The sequence below is a fragment of the Homarus americanus genome, unplaced genomic scaffold (assembly GCF_018991925.1).
Source record: "Homarus americanus isolate GMGI-L3 unplaced genomic scaffold, GMGI_Hamer_2.0 scaffold34921, whole genome shotgun sequence".
In the NCBI taxonomy this organism is placed as follows: domain Eukaryota; kingdom Metazoa; phylum Arthropoda; class Malacostraca; order Decapoda; family Nephropidae; genus Homarus; species Homarus americanus.
This window is the reverse complement of record NW_024741901.1, coordinates 20,570,311-20,590,632: the sequence shown is the minus strand read 5'-3', so window position 1 is coordinate 20,590,632 and position 20,322 is coordinate 20,570,311. Positions and strand designations below refer to the sequence as shown.

At 35.5% G+C, this 20,322-nt stretch overlaps 2 protein-coding genes across 4 annotated transcripts; one reads left to right on the top strand and one right to left on the bottom strand.

The window, feature by feature from the left end:
- Window positions 1-3,206: 3,206 nt before the first annotated feature.
- On the bottom strand, window positions 3,207-9,669 carry LOC121876236. Of its 3 annotated transcripts, none has more exons than XM_042381235.1 (5): window positions 9,578-9,669; window positions 8,417-8,504; window positions 7,030-7,551; window positions 6,158-6,429; window positions 3,207-4,634 (listed from the first exon to the last, which is right to left on the bottom strand). In XM_042381235.1, the coding sequence occupies exons 3-5, from the start codon at window positions 7,469-7,471 to the stop codon at window positions 3,957-3,959; spliced, it is 1,392 nt and encodes a 463-aa protein (XP_042237169.1). In that variant the 5' UTR covers window positions 7,472-7,551; window positions 8,417-8,504; window positions 9,578-9,669; the 3' UTR covers window positions 3,207-3,956. The 3 variants fall into 3 exon arrangements, with proteins under 3 accessions (XP_042237169.1, XP_042237172.1, XP_042237171.1); XM_042381238.1 differs by having other exon boundaries at window positions 9,598-9,662; XM_042381237.1 differs by having other exon boundaries at window positions 9,549-9,661.
- Window positions 9,670-9,870: 201 nt separating this feature from the next.
- LOC121876294 (E3 ubiquitin-protein ligase MSL2-like) lies at window positions 9,871-12,192 on the top strand. Its single transcript, XM_042381340.1, has one exon. The coding sequence runs from the start codon at window positions 9,952-9,954 to the stop codon at window positions 11,650-11,652; it is 1,701 nt and encodes a 566-aa protein (XP_042237274.1). The 5' UTR covers window positions 9,871-9,951; the 3' UTR covers window positions 11,653-12,192.
- Window positions 12,193-20,322: the final 8,130 nt, after the last annotated feature.

Sequence of the window (20,322 nt, the reverse complement as noted above, 5' to 3'; positions counted from 1 at the left end):
ATTATTTTAGTAGAAAAAGGTGTTTCTAACTAATTAGAACTGCTTTTACAGACAACAGTATCAACTTTTCTTAATTTTTTTCATAAAAGAATAAGTACCATCATTACTGTATATTCTGCATTGTCAAAATATTTTGTTCAAGGATCTTTTATTGAAAGCGACTTGTAGAGAATTTATTCAGGATCATTATGGTACCAAATTTTTATATCTCGCACAATATAACAAATATAGACTTTTCTTCATAGTTAATTTAAAAATATTTATTGTTACTTATGGATGCCACTCAAAACCTCCTGTATTTTTTTTTTAATGTGGGTAAACTTGCCTCTCCTACACACTTGTTTTGACAGTTTCATCCAGTGTGTGGTGATTCATGGCACAAAATCATGTTTACCCATAACAATCGGGGTACCACAGGGCAATGTATTGGTCCCGTTGTTGTTCGTTTGCTTTATAAATGACATGCCTGACACTGTACATTCCTCCATACAGATGTTTGCCGATGACGTTAAGTTATTTCAGGAAATTAAGAACCAAGCACTGTGAAGAGCTGCAGAAGGGTCTCCGTGAGCTTCAAGAATGGTTCAAGAAGTGGCTGCTAAGAGTTAATGTCACAGTGTAAGAGGATGCACCTGAGATGTACCAATGGTAGGGAGGCGTATCATATGTCCCAACGGTATGAAGAAACTGCATTAATTGAAAATGAATGTGAAAAGGACCTAGGTGTGTATGTTGACAATGAGCTGTCGTTCTCGGGCCATTGCAAGAAGGTGAATCTGGCAACTAAATTATTGGGTCTTTAGGAAGGTCGTTTAGATATGTATACGGTCCATCCCTCGTAACGATCATTCAAGAGTGAGGTGCTTCCCCATCTGGAGGACTGTCTCCTCGTCTGGTCCCTGAGATATGTTAGGGACTGTCAGGTGATTGAAAATGTTCAAAGGAGGGCCACCAGACTGGTGCCTGTACTTCGACACCTCAGCTACCCTGAGAGATTAGAGCGCCTGAAATTGCCTAGCTTATACTACAGGCGAGCAAGGGGTGACCTAATTGAGACGTACAAACATCTCAAAAGGCACTACTCGGTCAAGTGCCCTTACCTGGAGCCCATATTTATATAATATTAATTGACAGAGACTAATACAAGTTTATGTGGTGCCAGCGTCACAAAGGGCAAAATTTGTGCAAGCTTATGTTAAGCATGATTGGCCAACACTTCTGATTCAAAGACGTGTAAGTCACAAATAAAACATTTCCGCAAAACATGAGTCACATTTAAAATCGGCACAAAAAACTGTATCTTCAATGCAAGTTTAAAAAATTTGGAAGTCCAAATTTTAATAAGCCCCAAAAGTAATTACAGTAGTACCTACTCACCCATGCGTCAGTCAGAGCTTGTGGAGATTGAACACCGTCTGTTGTCGCTTCAAACACGACTGACTTTCCTTATTCAGTAAAATGATCCTTGAACAGGTTTGTGTCCATTATCAAACTGATGTTCACTTGCCTCCAAACATCTTATGATCTTTATTTTTATAAACACACTGATGCTTTTCCTTGATTGCTTGGCCTCACTACAAACACTATCACTTGCAGGCATTTTTGTTTAAAAAGTTAGTGCCATGATGAAGTAAAGACATGTCTGGGAACTATTCAAAACTGATGGAGGTGGGCAGTGATTGGCTGAGAGACAACCAATGAGTGCTCAGAAAAAAGATTAAGAGTTGTTGTAGTCACATCGAAATTTTAAACCATTAAATAGATTAATATTTTTTTGTTTCATAGAAAAAAATCCTCCACAACAATAAGAACTGTAGCACTGTCGTAATAAGAAAAATGGCAGATATTTTTCTTTTACATGCTGTTCAGTACTTCCCTGAACAAACTTACCATAAAACTTTCTTACACTTACCTGTAGTAGTCTTACCCCACTGTCAGGTTCAGTTCACCTTATCCTCTAAAAATTTATTTCTACCAATATTCTGTATAACTTAAGTCTTATCAGTTTTAAATAAATACAGCATTCAGTTTGGACTGTCCTGCTTATACAGTACTGTATAATGCTGAATATTTATTATAAGGAAAGTATTCATGCATTACACTATACAGTAATGTTTAATATGTACCCCTTTTATCTTCATTTTCCTGGTACTGTAATTTCATCCAAATGTCTAACAGTAGACCCTGCTGCCATATGGGTTCACAAAAATTGTGACCAAGTCCCAGGTTGCTGATCTGGCTTTCTGCCTCATTTACACACATTTGCAGGGTCTCAATTGTCTCTCTTACTTTGACAACACAACATACAGCGAGTTCTGCTATAACGCGTGTTTTGATAACGCGAATTTGCTCTAACGCGATTTATGAATTAGGAACGATATTTGTATAACGCGAACGCTTGTTTGCTATAACGCGATTTTTGCTTACTATTTCTCCAATTTTGTGGTATTAATTGTGAATATGGTAAAGAAGAATATCTCCAAGAAACGTTCTGGTGATAGAATTCCCGGTGATGATCGTAAAAGAAAGGATATAACACTTGAAGAGAAGCTCAATGTTATCAGCCTCAAAATCACCCTTCTCCCCCATCAAGTTACATTCATATTTTTTCAAGGTAAAGTGTTACATTTACTGTATGATTTCATTATTAGATATGAATGTAACATTTATTTAGACTGTGCTATCCTTTGTGTTAGGCTAACTACTAAATTTTTTTGATTTCGAGTAATCTGCACCTAACCCTATTTTCTCCATAAGCCCTGTTATTTCTATTACGCGATTTTCTATAACACGATATTTTACAAGAACACAATTATCGCGTTATAGCAGAACTACCTGTACATGTATTGTTTCTCACTCTTGATCTTTTTTTTTGTGTATTTATTTATGATCCATTAATATATATATATATATATATATATATATATATATATATATATATATATATATATATATATATATATATATATATGCCAGTAACTTACCTATACACATGTGTTGGATCATCCATGATGGGGGGGGGAGGTACTTTTTATGATTTGTCTCAAGTGTTGGCAGGACTTATGGCCTATGTTGCTGGCACAATGTTCACCAGTCCTGCCACCACACACTAATGAAGGTGTGGGGTTTGCTACCTTGTTGAAACAAACTTTAGATCAACAGCTTACAAACTTGTCTTCCAATAAGAGGTCAATGAATGTTCACTCTTACATAACATTTCCATGTAATTTGTAAAAATATAATATATAATTTAACCAAATATCAGTTCTCTCAAATTCCTATAATTTGTTCCAAAGTTACAGTACTGTTTAGTTTGGTCTCATTACTCAAAATTATTGGGGGTTCCACATAAAAAATTTAGTAAATTAAAATTACAATAACTATCAAACTTAGTAAGATCGTCCCATAATTTTGAATAAAAGTATTCAAGAAAAACCTGCACTTTTATGTTCCATTTTATGGATATCAGATACAATTCATTAGGTTTTATTTAAACACTATAAAACTTCTTTATCTTGGAATGTTAGATGTGATCCAATGAGATATCCACCAGGAGGCTTGATCAAGTAGCAGATATACAGATGGTTACTCTAATACTCAAACAACGACACAGCCATAAGTGCACTATAACAATAAAGGAGCATCACAATCTTCTTGCTTATGTATGGAATTTTGTTTTACAAAACTGCACCTTGATTAGACAGAGATAATAACATTCCCTGTGGAAAGTTGGTCTGCCAACAGAAAAGATGTTGGATAGGAGAGACTAACTTTTAATTATGAAAACTTAAACAAAAACAATATAATTTTTTTTATATACTGTACCTGCTTTAAAAATGGAGAAAAGTTATATTTACATGTCAAGTTCCACTTGATTTGTAATCTTTATGAATGATGAATGAAGGATGAATGTGTTGTACCTGCTTATTCCGCTAATTTACTATTACTATTAAGTATTAAGAAACTTTATATTCCTCGGAATAAATTCTCCTGTATTTATCTTCACTAACGGCACCAATCTTATTCTCATCACACCATGGCATATAAAAGTCTCTGTACATCTTCTTCAGTGTCATATTTCGATTGATGTACATTTCAATGTGTCTTCGAGCTGCTTGGAGGGATTGTTCAGTGTACTTGTTTGGCCTGTTGGAATGTTTTCCACGCTGATCAGGTTTAGGTAGTAAGTTACCATCTTTCATTTGCTTCATGAGATTTCCTATTCTACCTCTGCTATTCTGAAGGCCATGAACACCCATAAACATTTCTTTACACACTTCCACATGTTTACCACGGACTTTACACCAATAAGTAAACGTATAAGTTCGTCTGTTTGATCCCTTAACATAATGGCGGCTCACTGGTTTTATAGAGATATTTCCATACAGGTACACATTCTGCTCATCAAAATTACCCATATCCCAGAAAGCTGAGAAAATTTCATCTGCTCCAAGTTCAATCTTGGACCAACATCTCTTTTTGCAATTACATGGGGGACCCATTGCTCTCCCACGGATCTCCTTGCCTGTGGCGCGGGATATATATGGACGGCCTTGATCTCTAAAGAATTTCTGATGAGTTTTTTTGTGCAAGTCACCAGGTACTGGTTCTTTCTCTCTCTGGATTCTTGGTATCTGAAGAAGAAAAAATACTACATGTAATTCAAATTTAATTCAACATTATTACTTAAAGTATGTAACTGGTATACTGTATAAATATCTATGTATACTGTATATCAAACATATAATTTGTCACAATTAAAAGAAAGCAGAGGAGCAAACATTAATCCTGTAATGCTGGAAACAGACAGTATTGAATTTTGTAAATTGAAGTAGATTTTCATACAGATGAAGTTCTTACCATTCACTTGTACAGTATTAAGGTATTTACAAGCATGTAGAAGATATACAGTAGAGCAGATATCAGGAAATAATAAAAGATAGAAAAGGCATAGTGGAAAAATACTTCAACCAAACACAGGCTTTGAGGTTGGGGAGACTAAGTTTATTTATTTTATAATGTACCTAACAATTCTATTTCTTTTCAGTTCATATGCAGATGTCTAAATAGGATTCAATATTTATCAGAAGCCAACGTACACCAATAGCTTGATTTCTTTTCACCTGCTGCCATGAAGAATTTCATTTTTGTTTTTTGTTTTACAAATGTTTGTTTTTTCTAAATTGGGTAGAAAGCACATAACATTTGTATTAAGGGTTTAACTCAACTACTGAGGATGTAATCAGTACCTTTACATTTTACCAATTCAATCTTGTTAAACAAAGGCAGCTCATCAAATATTATATACAGTAATTACATTTGAGGTTTTGTCTCTAAATAAACACAAGTAAACATCTGTCACCGAGTTTTGGCAAGATTTAGCAGAGGTATTACATACCTTTACATAGAAAATAGTTATTTAAATTTTAAGACATATTTTACCAAACTCCAGTGAGCCTTCTCCTGCCATAGCACAGATTAACCAAAATTAAGAGCACCCCAGAATTTCCCTCCATTCACTATCTCTCACTCTCTCTACTTGCTCTACTGTGTTGTTTTATGGTATTCCCTCCCACAACACAGCCCCAAATAATTGCCTTCTGCCTTATTTGTTGCTTCACACAATCATCACCGCCCATCAGGAGGATAATCCATCCCCAAAAGATCACTCAACTCCTTGCTTTGTGATCACACATACTGTACCTATTGTTACTACCTAAAGGTTCTTATAAAGGGTAATCTACTTCTAGAAGGAGGTTAAGGGAGGTATGTAAGAGTTAGGGGATGTACACCTGCTCCAAAAAGTATCTTTATGGAGGGGTCCGCTGAATTTCAAAATGAACACCGCCGTTGTCTCAGTAGGGTTGTCAAAATTGCTTGTCCGTTGTGTCATACTGTCTCACACAAAATAGTAGATAATTTTTTGAGCGAGTGTACATGAACAAAGCAAGGGTGTGTGTGCATGACAATATATACAGCTGAGTACAGTATACATTTCTTTCCAAGCATTTTAATATAAACCTCTATAATGCTAACATTTTCAATTTGCAGTTATGTGAGAAGTTGTTGCAATGATTTTATCAAGATCCACATGTAACACAACATGTCAAGAGAAGCCTATGATAAAAAAAAAAAATTCATACAATATTAAACTTACATAATCATCATCTCTCTCTTCCTCCTGGTGCTGATGTTGTTGCTGATGTTGTTGTTGTTGATGCTGCTGATGATGATGTTGTTGGTGGTGCTGTAGTTGTTGATGCTGTAACTGCTGCTGATGGTGCTGCTGTGAGTTTGGGTCCAGCCAGACAGGACTAGTATGTGTCCCATCCCCTCTTGGCCCGTACTGTGGGACCTGGACACAATACGGGCCATATGGACCTCCTGGTGGGCCTCCATAGTGAGGCATTCCTCCCATGTGGCCATAACCTACAGTAAGTTTAAACAGTCTCATTTTACCTTACAATGAACCTTACATCATCTGAGATATGGAACAAGTGCATAAAGTCTCCAAATGACTATACAAATATAAAAAGCAATGACTGAATAAACAGATATGATGCTAACAAAATAATCCTCAGACAAACCTGAATCAAATGGTCTGATGGGGTGGGGAGGGGAGGATGATAGGTAAATAAAAAAATGATTCAACAAATCAGAGGCTTATTGGAATAACAGTTAACAGCTATGAAGTGTTAAGAAAATTACATGGCTTATGGCTGAAAACAAAAAAGAAGACTGAACAAATAGTACAACAGAAACAGTGTTTTGTTAATGAAATGATATAATAAAATAAAGGTGACTGAAGATAATACAGTACAGCTTAAATGAGTGGTTCCCAATTAGTTTTAGGCATTACTCCAAAACACACCTGACAACAATACTGTACTCGTTACCCCCACTATCTTCATTTAACTCATTACAGCAGGTAGCTTGGAATATGGATACTACTGTACATATGATCTTATATGGGAAGGGTAAGTATTTGTTGCAAAATTCTACCCAACAATAGTGACTAATCTGCTGTACCTTGCATATTTTGTTGTGGATGTCCCATGTGTGCAGGGCCAGGCTGGTCCAACAAGTGAGGTCTTGGTAACAGGGCTTCACTGAGGGGATCAACAGTTTCTATGTCAACATCCAAATTCTCATCCTCCTTCAATTCTACTTCTGGCACCAAAGCTTCACTGCGAGGTGCTGATGAACTGGCATGGCTACTTCCACAGCTGTCACTATCACTACCACTGCCATCAGTCTCACTCTCACTGTTGTCCTTACTTTGACTTGCTTTGTCACCACCTTTGCTTTTCTTTGATTTGAGGATGGGTTCACCAACTTCTCGTTTAATTTTAATACCGGTCTCTGGGTTATCTGGCTTTCCAAACTTACTTTGAATAAATATGTTCATAGCTTCAAATCTATTTCCTTTTGCAATCAAGTCTTTTATATGTTGTGAATCAATTCCAGCCATTTTTGTTCAATGTTAGGTGCTTCTCTTTTTCAGATTACATAAAAAGTGACTTATCAATTAGAATTTCTCATCGATGAAATCTGTAAATAATTGCTGAAATTAGATACTGGGAACTGTACAATATGCCATGGTAACACAGAATATAATTACCACTACATTACAATCAAGGGAATTATAGTATCTAGGTGATATAGTACTGTACTAGGAGACCTGACTGAGCATTAGGCCAAAATAAAATATACCTGTAGTTCTTTACATACTCTAAAAATTTTGACAGCTGTTGAAACATTAAGATCATATTCTTTAAAAACTTATATAAAAGATCTGTAATGGTCTACATATGCTAGAATATTTATTTTCTTTTTGTATGTACACTTGTTAAAGAGCATGGCAAGAACAGAGGTAGTCATGTTCCTCTTATAAAGCTTCATGTAATGTCATTAGATGCAGGGATCTTTCCACTCCTTGTTCTCTTAAAAGTTTGATGCATATTTTCTTTTATTTCAGTACAGAATATGAGATAAATTTACAGATTCCCTAAATTTATAGGGCTGGCCATAAACACAGTCAATAAACCAGAATGAGAGGTATACAATATACAGTACATTTTATTTTGGCCTTAGCAATAAAACAATAGGATAAACTTTTGTGTAGCTTAGTGAAGCATCATCAGCAATAAGGTGGGTGCTGCTGGAAGATAAGGAGTGGAGGTAGGAAGGAAGAAGTAATAAGCTGGATATGATCATCCACAATTAAATATTATACAGTATGGCCCACCATCTTTAGAGGTTTGTGAAACCATACTTCCCTGCCAGTGCTTTCTCAAACAAGCTTGAAACACTTAATCCCAATGAAGAAACTATATTTCAATGCGTATCATGTGCCATTACATAAGAGAACATTAGTTGCCTCTTATGTGATCAGTATTTGCAAACTTATACCTACATATAGTTCACCATCCTCCATCTGGCCAGCAACATCTCCATAATGAGTGTGGGTCATCAAGGACATACCAATTATGGTTGAAGCTCATCTGTAATTATTAAAGATAACAGTGATATCAGTGTAAGAAATCCTTATAAATGTGCAATATATAAAATATCATACTGCAGTCCTTGAGTTTCTCAGTTCCTTACAATTGTTCAGAAAAAAGCTATGCTATAGTCATAAATTAAAAAAAAAAAATATGGGGTATAGAAAAAAAAATTGGACATCGATTTTGTTGATAGTAATTAATGATTGAAAAATAAACTTGGATATATACTGTATGTATATATATATATATATATATATATATATATATATATATATATATATATATATATATATATATATATATCATGTAGATCCACAATGGAAATATGGACTAGATAAATCTCGATAAAACCTCACAGGAAAGGGGAGACACTGGAGCACCTTAGCTTTCGTCTTTATTCAAGATGCCTTCTGACTTCCCATGTGCTTTCGTGTAACTCACATCTTCAGGGGTGGGTACAGACTGTACTCACCCCTGATGTGAATTACACGAAAGCGCTTGGGAACTTCATGTTTTATTTATTCCTATGCGGTTATCAGCATACAGTATACATGGATCATACATACATACAAAAAGTGATTTATTGCATATATATACTGTATATATATATATATATATATATATATATATATATATATATATATATATATATATATATATATATATATATATAAAGTTAACCTTATGATATTTGTAAGATTACATAATACATGTTAGTAACAGGCCTCAGTGTTAACCATTTATGAACATTGTTATTCTCACACTGGTCTTGACACACGCCTAATTCAGTCTCGTGTAACAGATAATTTACCCAAGTTTCGGAATTATATAATACATATAGTGTACAATATAAGTATAGATTGCAATGTACAAGTAAGACTCTACATTAACTGTGTGCCACCTGGAAGCATTACTTAATATGTTGATACACCTCAGGATAATTGAAGCTGATTCAACTACCCTGTACTACAACAGTGGTGTCCTCTTAATTCTCTAGGTAGACGATACAAACATTAAATCAAACATTTTACACCAGCTAACACTCAGGATGACAACTACGCCTCCATTACGTTTTGTCATTAGCACGAACAAGAGATATAGTAGAGAGACATAATGTAGGAGTGATCAACCACCACCACTGTATGTTACTGATGCTGACCCGCTATAACTGACGTAATATTTACTCCAACTAAACATCTATTGTGGTGGTGAGGGTGAGGAGGATCCCGCACCTCCTGCCTCCCTCACCACCACACTCTGAGGCTCCTTATTATCACCTACAGACATTCTTTTGTTTAACATCCTTTTTGCCCCACCTATAAGGGTTAGTATTTACCTTTGTTTTGTTTACAAGGATGAGACCCAATAGAGATGCTTCGAATTTGGATTTGAATTGGAACTGGTGTAATTAATTGATGATGGTAGAACCGATGGTGGATAAAACATGAACGCCACTAATCTGTATGTGACCACTTGTCGGCTGGTCATGCAGGCCGATCCAGAAAACCGTGATAGTTGGACAGAGCTGTACAAGTTGTTGCCTTACCTCCGCCAGTCCCTCTCCTGTACGGTTTGTGGTAAATTACTTTCTGAGCCATACACCCCTAATGAAACAAGCTGTCAACATCATGTGTGTAGAAAGTGTCTTGGTGGAAAGAAACGACTGAAACCCACTTGTAGCTGGTGCAAAGATTACAGTATGTATTTTGACAATGTTCAAATTAAACTTGTGTTGCAGTGCTACAGAAAACTATGTGAATATATCAAGTTCACACCAATATATTGTAAACTGTGCTCCATATACAGTAATGGGGGCCAATTCAGTCTTACTGACATGATAGAAGAAGCTATAGATAATTCTAATAATAGATGTGATGAGACAAACAGTGTGCAGTGTGAACATGAAAGTGATAATAAAGAAAAACTTTCAGTACCTCAAACAAGTGGAGCAAGTGTAGCCGTCACACCCATAAATACCTCCCATTCTGTTCCGAAGCAACCATTATGGCCACTTTCAACACAAGCCTCTCCATCACAACAATCAACACCTTCAACAATAAATTTAGGTTTGGTACATGTTTCCTCGCAACCTGTAAATTCTGCAGTGCCACCAGTTTCGTGTCCGCCAACTTCTGCATTAAACTCAGTGAAAGCAGTCATGCCAACCACACTACCTGTTATGCAAACATCCCACCACTTTCCACCACAAACAGTCTCTGCAACGACAACTACCACAACAACAACCATCAGTGGATCATCTGGATCAAGTTTTGTACCAGGTACAATATTTCCAAGTACAAATTTAGTTAAGCACAGCGTTGTTAAGGAAGTACCTTACCCTAAACATAATTCCTCGGTAAACAATGGGTCCTCCATGTATTCTGTAATGTATGCTGATGGCGATAGTACAAAAATAACCATCAAAAGAAAACCTCCTGATATAGAAAATACCAACAAAAGTGTTCCTAATGAGCCAGAAACTGTTCCTTCTGCAAATCAAGATTTGATAAAAAAGCCAAAACCCAAGCCTAAACCAAAACCAAAGCGTAAAGGATGTCGGTGTGGCAATGCAACTCCTACGCCCGGAAAATTAACTTGTTGTGGACAGAGATGTCCGTGTTATGTAGAAGCTAAAGCGTGTATAGAGTGTCGCTGTAGAGGCTGCCGGAACCCTCATCGGCCTGGTGGGAAAAAAGTACGGCCTGTTATCCCACAGTTAGCGAACATTCAGATTCATCAAGTGCAACCTGTACATGGCCGTAGTACGTCATCATCCATCACTAACAGTACCACGACCACTAGTTCCAGTAGCATCATCCCACCTCCCACATCTTCAGCCATCATTACAAACACAACATTGCCTCAAACTATCCGAGCAGTGCAGGCCATGCATGCTGTACAAGCTGTGCATGGTGTGAGCAATGTACAAGCTGTGGCCAGTGGAGTTCATCAGTTAATAAGTCTTGGTGGCGGGATGGTGCAAACCCCCTTGTCATCAGGACTCGGTGTCAATCCTGTCACTGGCCTAGCTGTGAAGCCTGTCAGTCTGTCTCTTGCGCCTGTGCCAGCGCAACTTCTAATCAACGATGACAGATCAACGTCTAATAGTGCATCAGACAACAGTGATGTAGATGTGGACATATAGCACAGGTAGAACCTATGTGGAAGTTATTTTCAGATTGTGTGAATTATTTGTGTATGAAATGGAAAAGGATAAAATATTTTTATGAATTTTTTTTTAAATTTATTGAAGTGACCTGAAAAAAATTATTTGTTAAAAAATAAGTACATAACCGTATACCAAGATTATGGAAAATACTAAAATTTTTACTATTTTACTGCTAGATGTTATATATTTTTATTCTTCAACATCTGTTACCTATCAGTATTTTATTCCACATTCCTTACTTTGAGGCAGTTCACAGTTTAAGGACATTTCAGTCAGTATGCTTAAGTCTTGAAGGTCTTTTCGTACAGTACTGTGTATTTTGAGGTTTACTTCAGTAGAGGATATTCTCTTTTGTAAAAACTCCACTTGTGTTGTAATTGTAACTTTAACGAACTTGTTAGGGATGATCTAATGTCTAGTTACACCCGGTGAGGCCTAAAGTTACCTGGTTTTAACTTTGAAAATACTTTCTTTTTTTAATTTAATTTTTAAATGAAATTTAAATTTCTTAAAAATTTTGTTGCATATATATATATACAGTATATATATATATATATATATATATATATATATATATATATATATATATATATATATATATATATATATATATATATATATATCATTTACGTTAACTTATTGAGACAGAACAAGGCAATATACATTATCTCTCAAGTATCTCAGGTTATATAACTGATCCTAAACTTAGTTGTTTTTTCTGACTCCTCATGTTTGTGAATGTATTAAAAGTTTCCGTTTTTACTTATTTTAAATGTATTTGTTTCTTAAATTATTTTTATAGTACTGTTTTAATTTATGAACATTTTTGCTAAGCCTTTAAGTACCATTGGAGACCCTGTGTTTGAATTAAAAGTGTTACTTGAGATTCCGTTCAATTTTCATGGCCTATCACAACACAATGTGAGGATGCCAAAGGCAGATCGCAGCATCATATAGGCTAATGCATAAAGACTCAGGGTAGTAAGTGCAATCCTGTATGTTAACATAGTTAAATATTTTGTTCTAAGACCATAGCATGAATGTACTGTATCATTAATTGTCTTTGACAATTTTGTATGCCCAGTTTTGTTTTTTATACAGGCCAGGAACTCATGTGCTGCATGTTATAAATTATATGGACATTTATATAAGATAACACCCCCTTTAAGATTACTCATTACAGTATAGTGTCTATATGTAATTTTTTTCCTATAATAATTACAGGTATTGATTTAATTTCCCCAATGATGTTCCCAAATCTCCAGTTTTGTCTACATTATGTAGGGGTCACATGCTATCATTAAATCAGTTATTAAATATTGTTCAAGAACCTGTTGAAAATATCCATGGTGCCACTAGACACTGAAGAATTATTGGACTGTATCAGTTTCTTAACTACAGAACAGTGCAGGTATTCAAATGTACGGTATCCTAATTCATTCATAAGATGTCCTTGATGAAAAGTTTAACTTCTCCGATAGTCTGTGACTGAGCAAAGAAATAAATAAATAAAAAACATGTATTCAGCGTAATATATAAATTTCATTAATTAATTTACAGGTGTGCTGTACTGTACTATGACATAATAAGATGGTACAGAAAATATTGAAACGACTGGAAAAAATTAGCAAATGAAATGCGACGTTAACAAGGATAACGACCTTCATTTGGTTCCTAGATGTTTACTCAACAAAGCTGAGCTGGGCCCAGGCAATGGATAAAGCATCCATATTTTTATTAGTACAGTATTGTAAAATATTGGCTTTCATCTATATTTTTCTATGTAGACAATCACAGTTATAATGCCAGAAATGACCCCAATTTGTATGAATGAAACCAAGTTTGTTTGTGCACACCTAATTGATGTATATAAAAGTCAGTAGACTACTGTACTTACAGACTACAGTACAGTACTCTAGTGGAAAATATAAGTGGCTCTTATGTAGATGTAAGATTATTTTTATGTAGAAAAAGTGCTGTATTCCCTTGATATGAGACTTTAATGAGATAAATTATCCATAGTATCATACTGTATGTTATGTCATAATGTGTATTGATTTTTTTCCTGTTGAAATACAGTAGCATTTTTCATATCAAGGATTATGTTTGGTGAAATTATTGATCCCAGGCTTAGGTCAAAGTTGATCTAATTTTCCCACACCACTGCCATATAAAAATAATCTTGCACATAAGATACCAAATGGTTATGTTTCCACAACTGGCAGTGTTGATTTTGAATGTCAAAAGTCTAGACATAGAGGCTTCAGAAGCCTGAACCGAGATATCTACCTAAGTAAACCTAAGTAAGCACATTATTTTAATTTTATTTTATTTTTATTTTTTATTTTTTTATTTTATTTTATTATTTTTTGTTTGTGTGTGTGTAAAACTATAATGCAAAGTAACAATAGGTTTTATCATGAATTATCTTCAGAATAAGCAAATGTTTGTCTGGACCACAGTACCAGAAGCATCTGTATGCTTGTACATGTTATTCCAAAAGTAATAAATACATAGACATGCCATCTGATGTGAGGAATGGGGTACAGTATACAGAGGGTCACAGTAGAGTAATTAAGACTGGGACTCCACCTTCAGCTTTGTGCCATGGTATAATTTATGCCAAAAAAGTATTAAAAGAGAACAAAAATTTTGAGATGGTCAGGTGGCTGTCTGTGCAGTGTTGCTTGTACCTTTACACATTGGAAGTTTTCAACTGTACCAACAAATCTTAACTCAAAATTAACTCACCTGTGTATACATTCTCAAACCTTTGGTTACTCTCAAGTTTCTTTCATTGTGATATACAATTTCAGACAATTAGCCTTAGATTTTTTAACTACCATAAAATTGTACTTTAACAATGGATTATTTATGATTTCATTATTTTTAAAGTTGAAAGTTCCAGCTCATAATATATGGAAATTATTTGTGTAAAACTTAATAGCAAGAGAAAATTATAATACAGTACTGAATATGGCATGTAAAGATAACATGCAGTTCCTCTCCAGTGTCTGGTTTATTATTATGTGACAACAAGGTACTGTAGTTGTTGGAACACTGAAATTATGAGATGAAATTAGGCTTTAAAGGGGAACTTGTTTTCTCAGGAATAATGTTATATGTGTTGTGAGATGTTACAACCTAACATCATTGCACTAGCATTCTTATGTGACATGTATACAGTAGTACAGTGTAAATGGACAATTATCTTCCAAGCTCTGGTCTACTCATTATTATAATTACTACTGTATAGTCCGTTCACTTGAACCTTGCGGCTGTGGCCGAGGGCCAATTTGTAGTAAGGCACCTGATTGGCTGGCAAATGGACATGGGAAAAGTCACTACATTTCTTTAGTATTGAATCTATCGTATTTATATTATATTTTTGTTGATCTCTGATAGTTTCCACACTTGAGGGAGCTAAATTTAACATGTGAAATGCTTTGGTAACATAAATAACTTGAAGAGAACAAGAAAAAGATTACTATACAAAATTTTAGTGACAATCATTTTCGCTGCATGACATCAAACGATCTCAGAATTAGTTCATTATGTTTGTGTTCTCCAAGATATAAAATATCAGAATGTAAATACGATAGATTAAATACTAAAAATGGCAATCAGCTGCTAGGCCTCAGTTGCAGGGGTTCAAGTGAACAGACTATAGTACTTGATGATATTGAATCCATTATGACCACCTGGGAGCCAAAAGTAATAATTTCTTATGATGGGGAATTGCAGATCTCTCAAGTTTTGTTCAACGTTGGTACATCGGGGCACGAGTTGGCCAGTAGTACTGTATTGAGCACTTAATCTGCAGTGGGAAATACATTCAACTGAAACATGACCTTCCATAATCAAGTGCTATTTATGTGTGATATACATAATACTGTATTTTCCTGCATATTGTAGGGGTAGTTTTGTTCCGATATCCATGAAATCTGTATTTTGCATATTACGTAACACAGGAGACAGCCAAAGGCAAAGTTTGCAATGGAACAAAAGTGAAACATATTAATTGTTCATAAATGTGCTGTTACTCAATTCCTGTGTGTCTTGTGATACTGCACTAAGGGAAGTTGGTAAAAATGATGGTTCATCACTGTAGAATGTACAAATTTGTGTATTATAATTATGTACAGTATGGAGGTTCTAAGAATCATCCAGTAGCAAAGATAAATCCCACCTCTCATCCAGCTGTTCACAGCAACTGTGGTTACATACTTACCAGATATATTTTATTTCAACTTGATGCAGCAGTCTTGGAGATAACTCTGTACACATAGGAAATGACTTCTCAAATAAATTTTATTAATGTATGCTTCTCTTTATTGAAGTACCCTGTGCTGTATGAAATATTTCTATGAAAAAATGATATACAGTGGAGTCGGCCAATAATGTGTCACCAATTATAGGTCACAAAATAACACAGGACCTCTAATTACCACTTTAATTTCTGGAGAATGATGGATAATTACATTTTAACACAGTTGAAAGCTGCTGCGCATGAATTTAAACAGACTATAGCGGCCTGCACAATAGCTTGGACCACTGCTATGAAGTGACCACCTCACTTCATGTCAGACCTGTATTTTTTACTTTTGCCTTACTGTAACTCACCTGTAGTTTATACTGTATACTTTTTTGGGTCCAGTATAATGAGACCATTTAGCCCTTTTTGTGTGTATTTTCTGATGTTCAGAGTCAGTGGTACATTTAACATAACCTTTTCACACTTCCAATGATGAAATACTCTTAATACTACATGGGGAGGTTAGGTTCGTGTTATGGTAGTTAAACTTCAGGTGAAATAAACTGGCAGCTAATCTTTATGTGATCCAAATGTATTCATAAATTTTTCATACAATCATAAATTAATATTATAAGCCAATCAGTTTCATTTATCAGAAAAGATAATACAGTATACCCTGTACAATATACACTAATTGATTACATAATTAGTTGTGAACAAAGTACAGTACAATACAGTAGGTATCAGTAATTTTATCTCTTCAACTTCATTTAAATAATAGTACAGTACAGTATAGTCTCGATTTACGCGGATTTCGTTTGGCGTTTGGTCATTCTGCGGCACCTTGCCAGACCGACAATTTTATTCGTGGTATTTTCCATCATTCTGGCGGGAGCGGTCTCGGGTAAAGTGCTGGTGCGTGATCAACAAAACATTACCGAGTTCTTCACCGCCACAGCCAGCCCAAGTCAGTGATAGTGAGGATATGGACTTTGAGGGTTTGACAAAGAGGCCCTGCAAGCTGTGGTGGATAGTGATACAGGTGAGGGTAATCTGCCCTCTGCCTCGGAACCAACCCCCATTCCTGTGTGCCCAGCCATCTCTTCTACTAACGTAAGTGTTAAAAAACTAATACTATTAATGATATTTCTCTTAAATATTAATTGTGTGCACACCATCATAAAATTAATATGTTATTTTTTCTACCTGTACGTCATGTGTCATAGGAAAAAGGGTAATCTGGGGGTCGGCCCAGTCTCTATTTCAATTAATCCCATAAGTTCTGTTATTTATTTGTTTCTGGCGTTTCTCGTTTTACAAGGATCTCCACGGGTTTAATTGACCGCGTAAACCGAGACTATACTGTACAGTAAACATATTTGCCTCTCCAAAATTACATAATCTATATATTAATGCCTCACTAAGTGAGGGTGATTTGCTTTTACTGAAGAACTGAACAAAAACAATGATTTAAATAATCTTTTGGGCATCCAGTCAGCCCTGTGTTTCATCAGGCACGTTGCTTATTACAAATGATCTTATTGAAAACATGATTTTTTTAGTACATACAGTACTGTATGTAGTTTTTCAACATTCAGTACAGTAAAAAAAAAAAAATAAATAATTAAACTAACACTACCTATATTTTTCTGTTAAATATAAAATTGTTCACAAAGAATGTACTGAAATATACATCTTTTAATGCTTATTGATGCCTTTCATTCATATTTTGTGAGAAAACTTGTTATAAGGGCATACAATAATGGCCTAACTAAGGAAGTAGAAAGTAGGCCCACACAAATGTTAGATTTATTCTGTGCATGAAATTGTATTAAAGTATTTCATATTGGCAGCCTCTAATTTTTAATACAGTACAATACAGTAGTACAGTATTTGTACAATTTTCAATGGTATAAAGAATAAGAACTACACATGGGTAGCTCAGGTGGCATTCTCAATAATGCTGTAAATCAACTCTAAAGTTCAAAGGATCCAGTATTTTTTCCTTGGTACTTAGTGACTTAGTTTTAATAAGGCATGTTGAACTTTAGTAACAGCCAAATAAGCTTTATCTAACCAAACCTTTGCTATACAATTGTACTGGTTGTTTTGGTAAGTTGCCATGTCTATACAGAGGTTAAATATCAACTCAAACAACCAATGACTGAAGTATGAAATCCCCATTTATGGTTAAGGGGAAGACACAAGAGACCTACAAAATTCACCTCAAACAGAGCCTACCTTGTCCAGGAAGTTATCTGGGCTCTAGATGGACACTAACCTGTCAGACTGTGTAAATAACTGCATGAACAGTTACTTCCCCAATTCCAATCTAGTGGTTGCTTCAAATACTAGCGAGTCCCAAGGTAGACAGGGGTGAATCCTGAGGCAGGTTTGCTTGACTCAGATCTCTATCTTAAATTTGGGCACAAAACTTCAGTTCTCGTAGTTTCCTGCCTTAACCTTTCTACTGTAGCAAAACTACAGTATATACATTGTCCAAAATATAGTCCTAAAATGTGGCGAGTCTATATACTGTATATAGATGCCCTTTCAAATAGTGCTGCTTTTATTTCTCAGTGAGGTCTATATATAGTCGCTCATTTATTTGTGCCCTATAGACTTTCAATTGTTAAAATATATCACTATTTGGCAACTGCAAGGGTGAAGGAAAGCCCTCCAAGGAGTCAAAGCCCTATCAGTCAGTCTGGATCCAGCTTTATTGGAAGAAATATCTCTTAACTCTATGCTCTGATTTTTTCATAGAAATCTGCATTTTTGCTTAAGTTTTTTTAACAATTATGTTTTGTGTCTGATTTTTACCATAAAACTGCTTTAATTTATATTCCATGTAAATAGAACTAGCGGCCATAGCCATATTTTGAAGGAGCGGGAACATTTTTGATAGTGATATACAGGTACTGTATACAGTTTATTTGATGATGAATTTGTGGATGATATTAGATAAGATGCAGAATCTGAAAAGGACAGTGATGGCAATGATAATGAATCACAGCTTAAGATTACAAAAGATCCAGAAGTTATACAGTACAGTACAATCAAGTGTGGAAGCTGATGGTGACAGAGCTCCTCCCCGACTTACGACCTACTCGACTTACGACCTGCCTCGGTCGTACCAAAATTTGGTCAAATTACGATTTCGAGTCCCAAAGTCAGTACACAGACTAAATTTTTTTTGTAATTCACTTTAAAATGGCTGGCAAGCTTAAAAGTGAGCGTTTTGTGGTGCTGAGAAGAAAAAGAGACACCCATTTTAGATTTTCTATGTATTATTTAAGCATTTCCGACTTACGACCTGGATTTGGGTCCCTAACCCCATCGTAAGTCGGGGAGGAGCTGTACATTAATCCTCCTGTTTGTCAGAATAATTGGTGTAGAGCAGTTCTGTAGTTCTGGGTTTGAGAGATTTCCAGCATTGAGACGAATTTTCTTATCCCGAATTTTTACATTGCCGGAATTTTTCAGGCCATTGGTGAATGTTTCCACGTCTAAACTACACATCTCGTACAGAGAACTGCTGCTACAGAGGCTTAACTGCACTTGGACAGACACATAGCTGTACAATATACATTTATGCAAATACAACTGTGCAGTACTGTACACATGCACACAAAATATTGTAAATAAACAAAATACAATATACAGTACTATTATACTATATACAGTACAGTACACTATATTGTACTCACCAGCAGATGCTGTTGTATTGAACTTATGATGCAGGTAGGCCAAATGGTGATATGATGATATAGGATGGCCTGCTTTCTCTTGTACCATCTACTGTGGCAGCTGGTGCTGTCACTCCTTTCCCTCCATGAAGGAGGCATTGTACACACACTATATACTGTACAGTACTGTATCTCAAAAAAGTATCCAGACACACTCTGTGTGAAACATTATGAGAACACACAAGATAAATATTGGGATGCACGTTTACTTTGGCATATAGTTACCAAATGTTGTAGGATCAGTATGCTACAGAGCCAAGCATACCAACCCTCCCGGGACATCACAAGTTACATGTAGCATTTCAGAAGTCATCGGACCCATCCTGGCAGATATTTTGTTGAGATATTGTACATACACCCTCTACATACTAGCCTACAGTAGGCATACACTGTCCACTCTGCTATGTACATTACTGTAAATACGGTATTGTATAATGAACTGTACAGTACTGTATTCATTTTTTTATGTCTCAACGCTGCACAACACAGATACCATGCAAAAATAGCAGTGAGTGAGTGAACAAGGCTGTACAAAAGCAGCAAACGATGAACTAAGTGTGTCATGATGCTATGAGGAGATATTCTGTGAAATATATGAGCTGATCATAGGCATCCCATGCAGCCACATGACAGTAGCAGTCA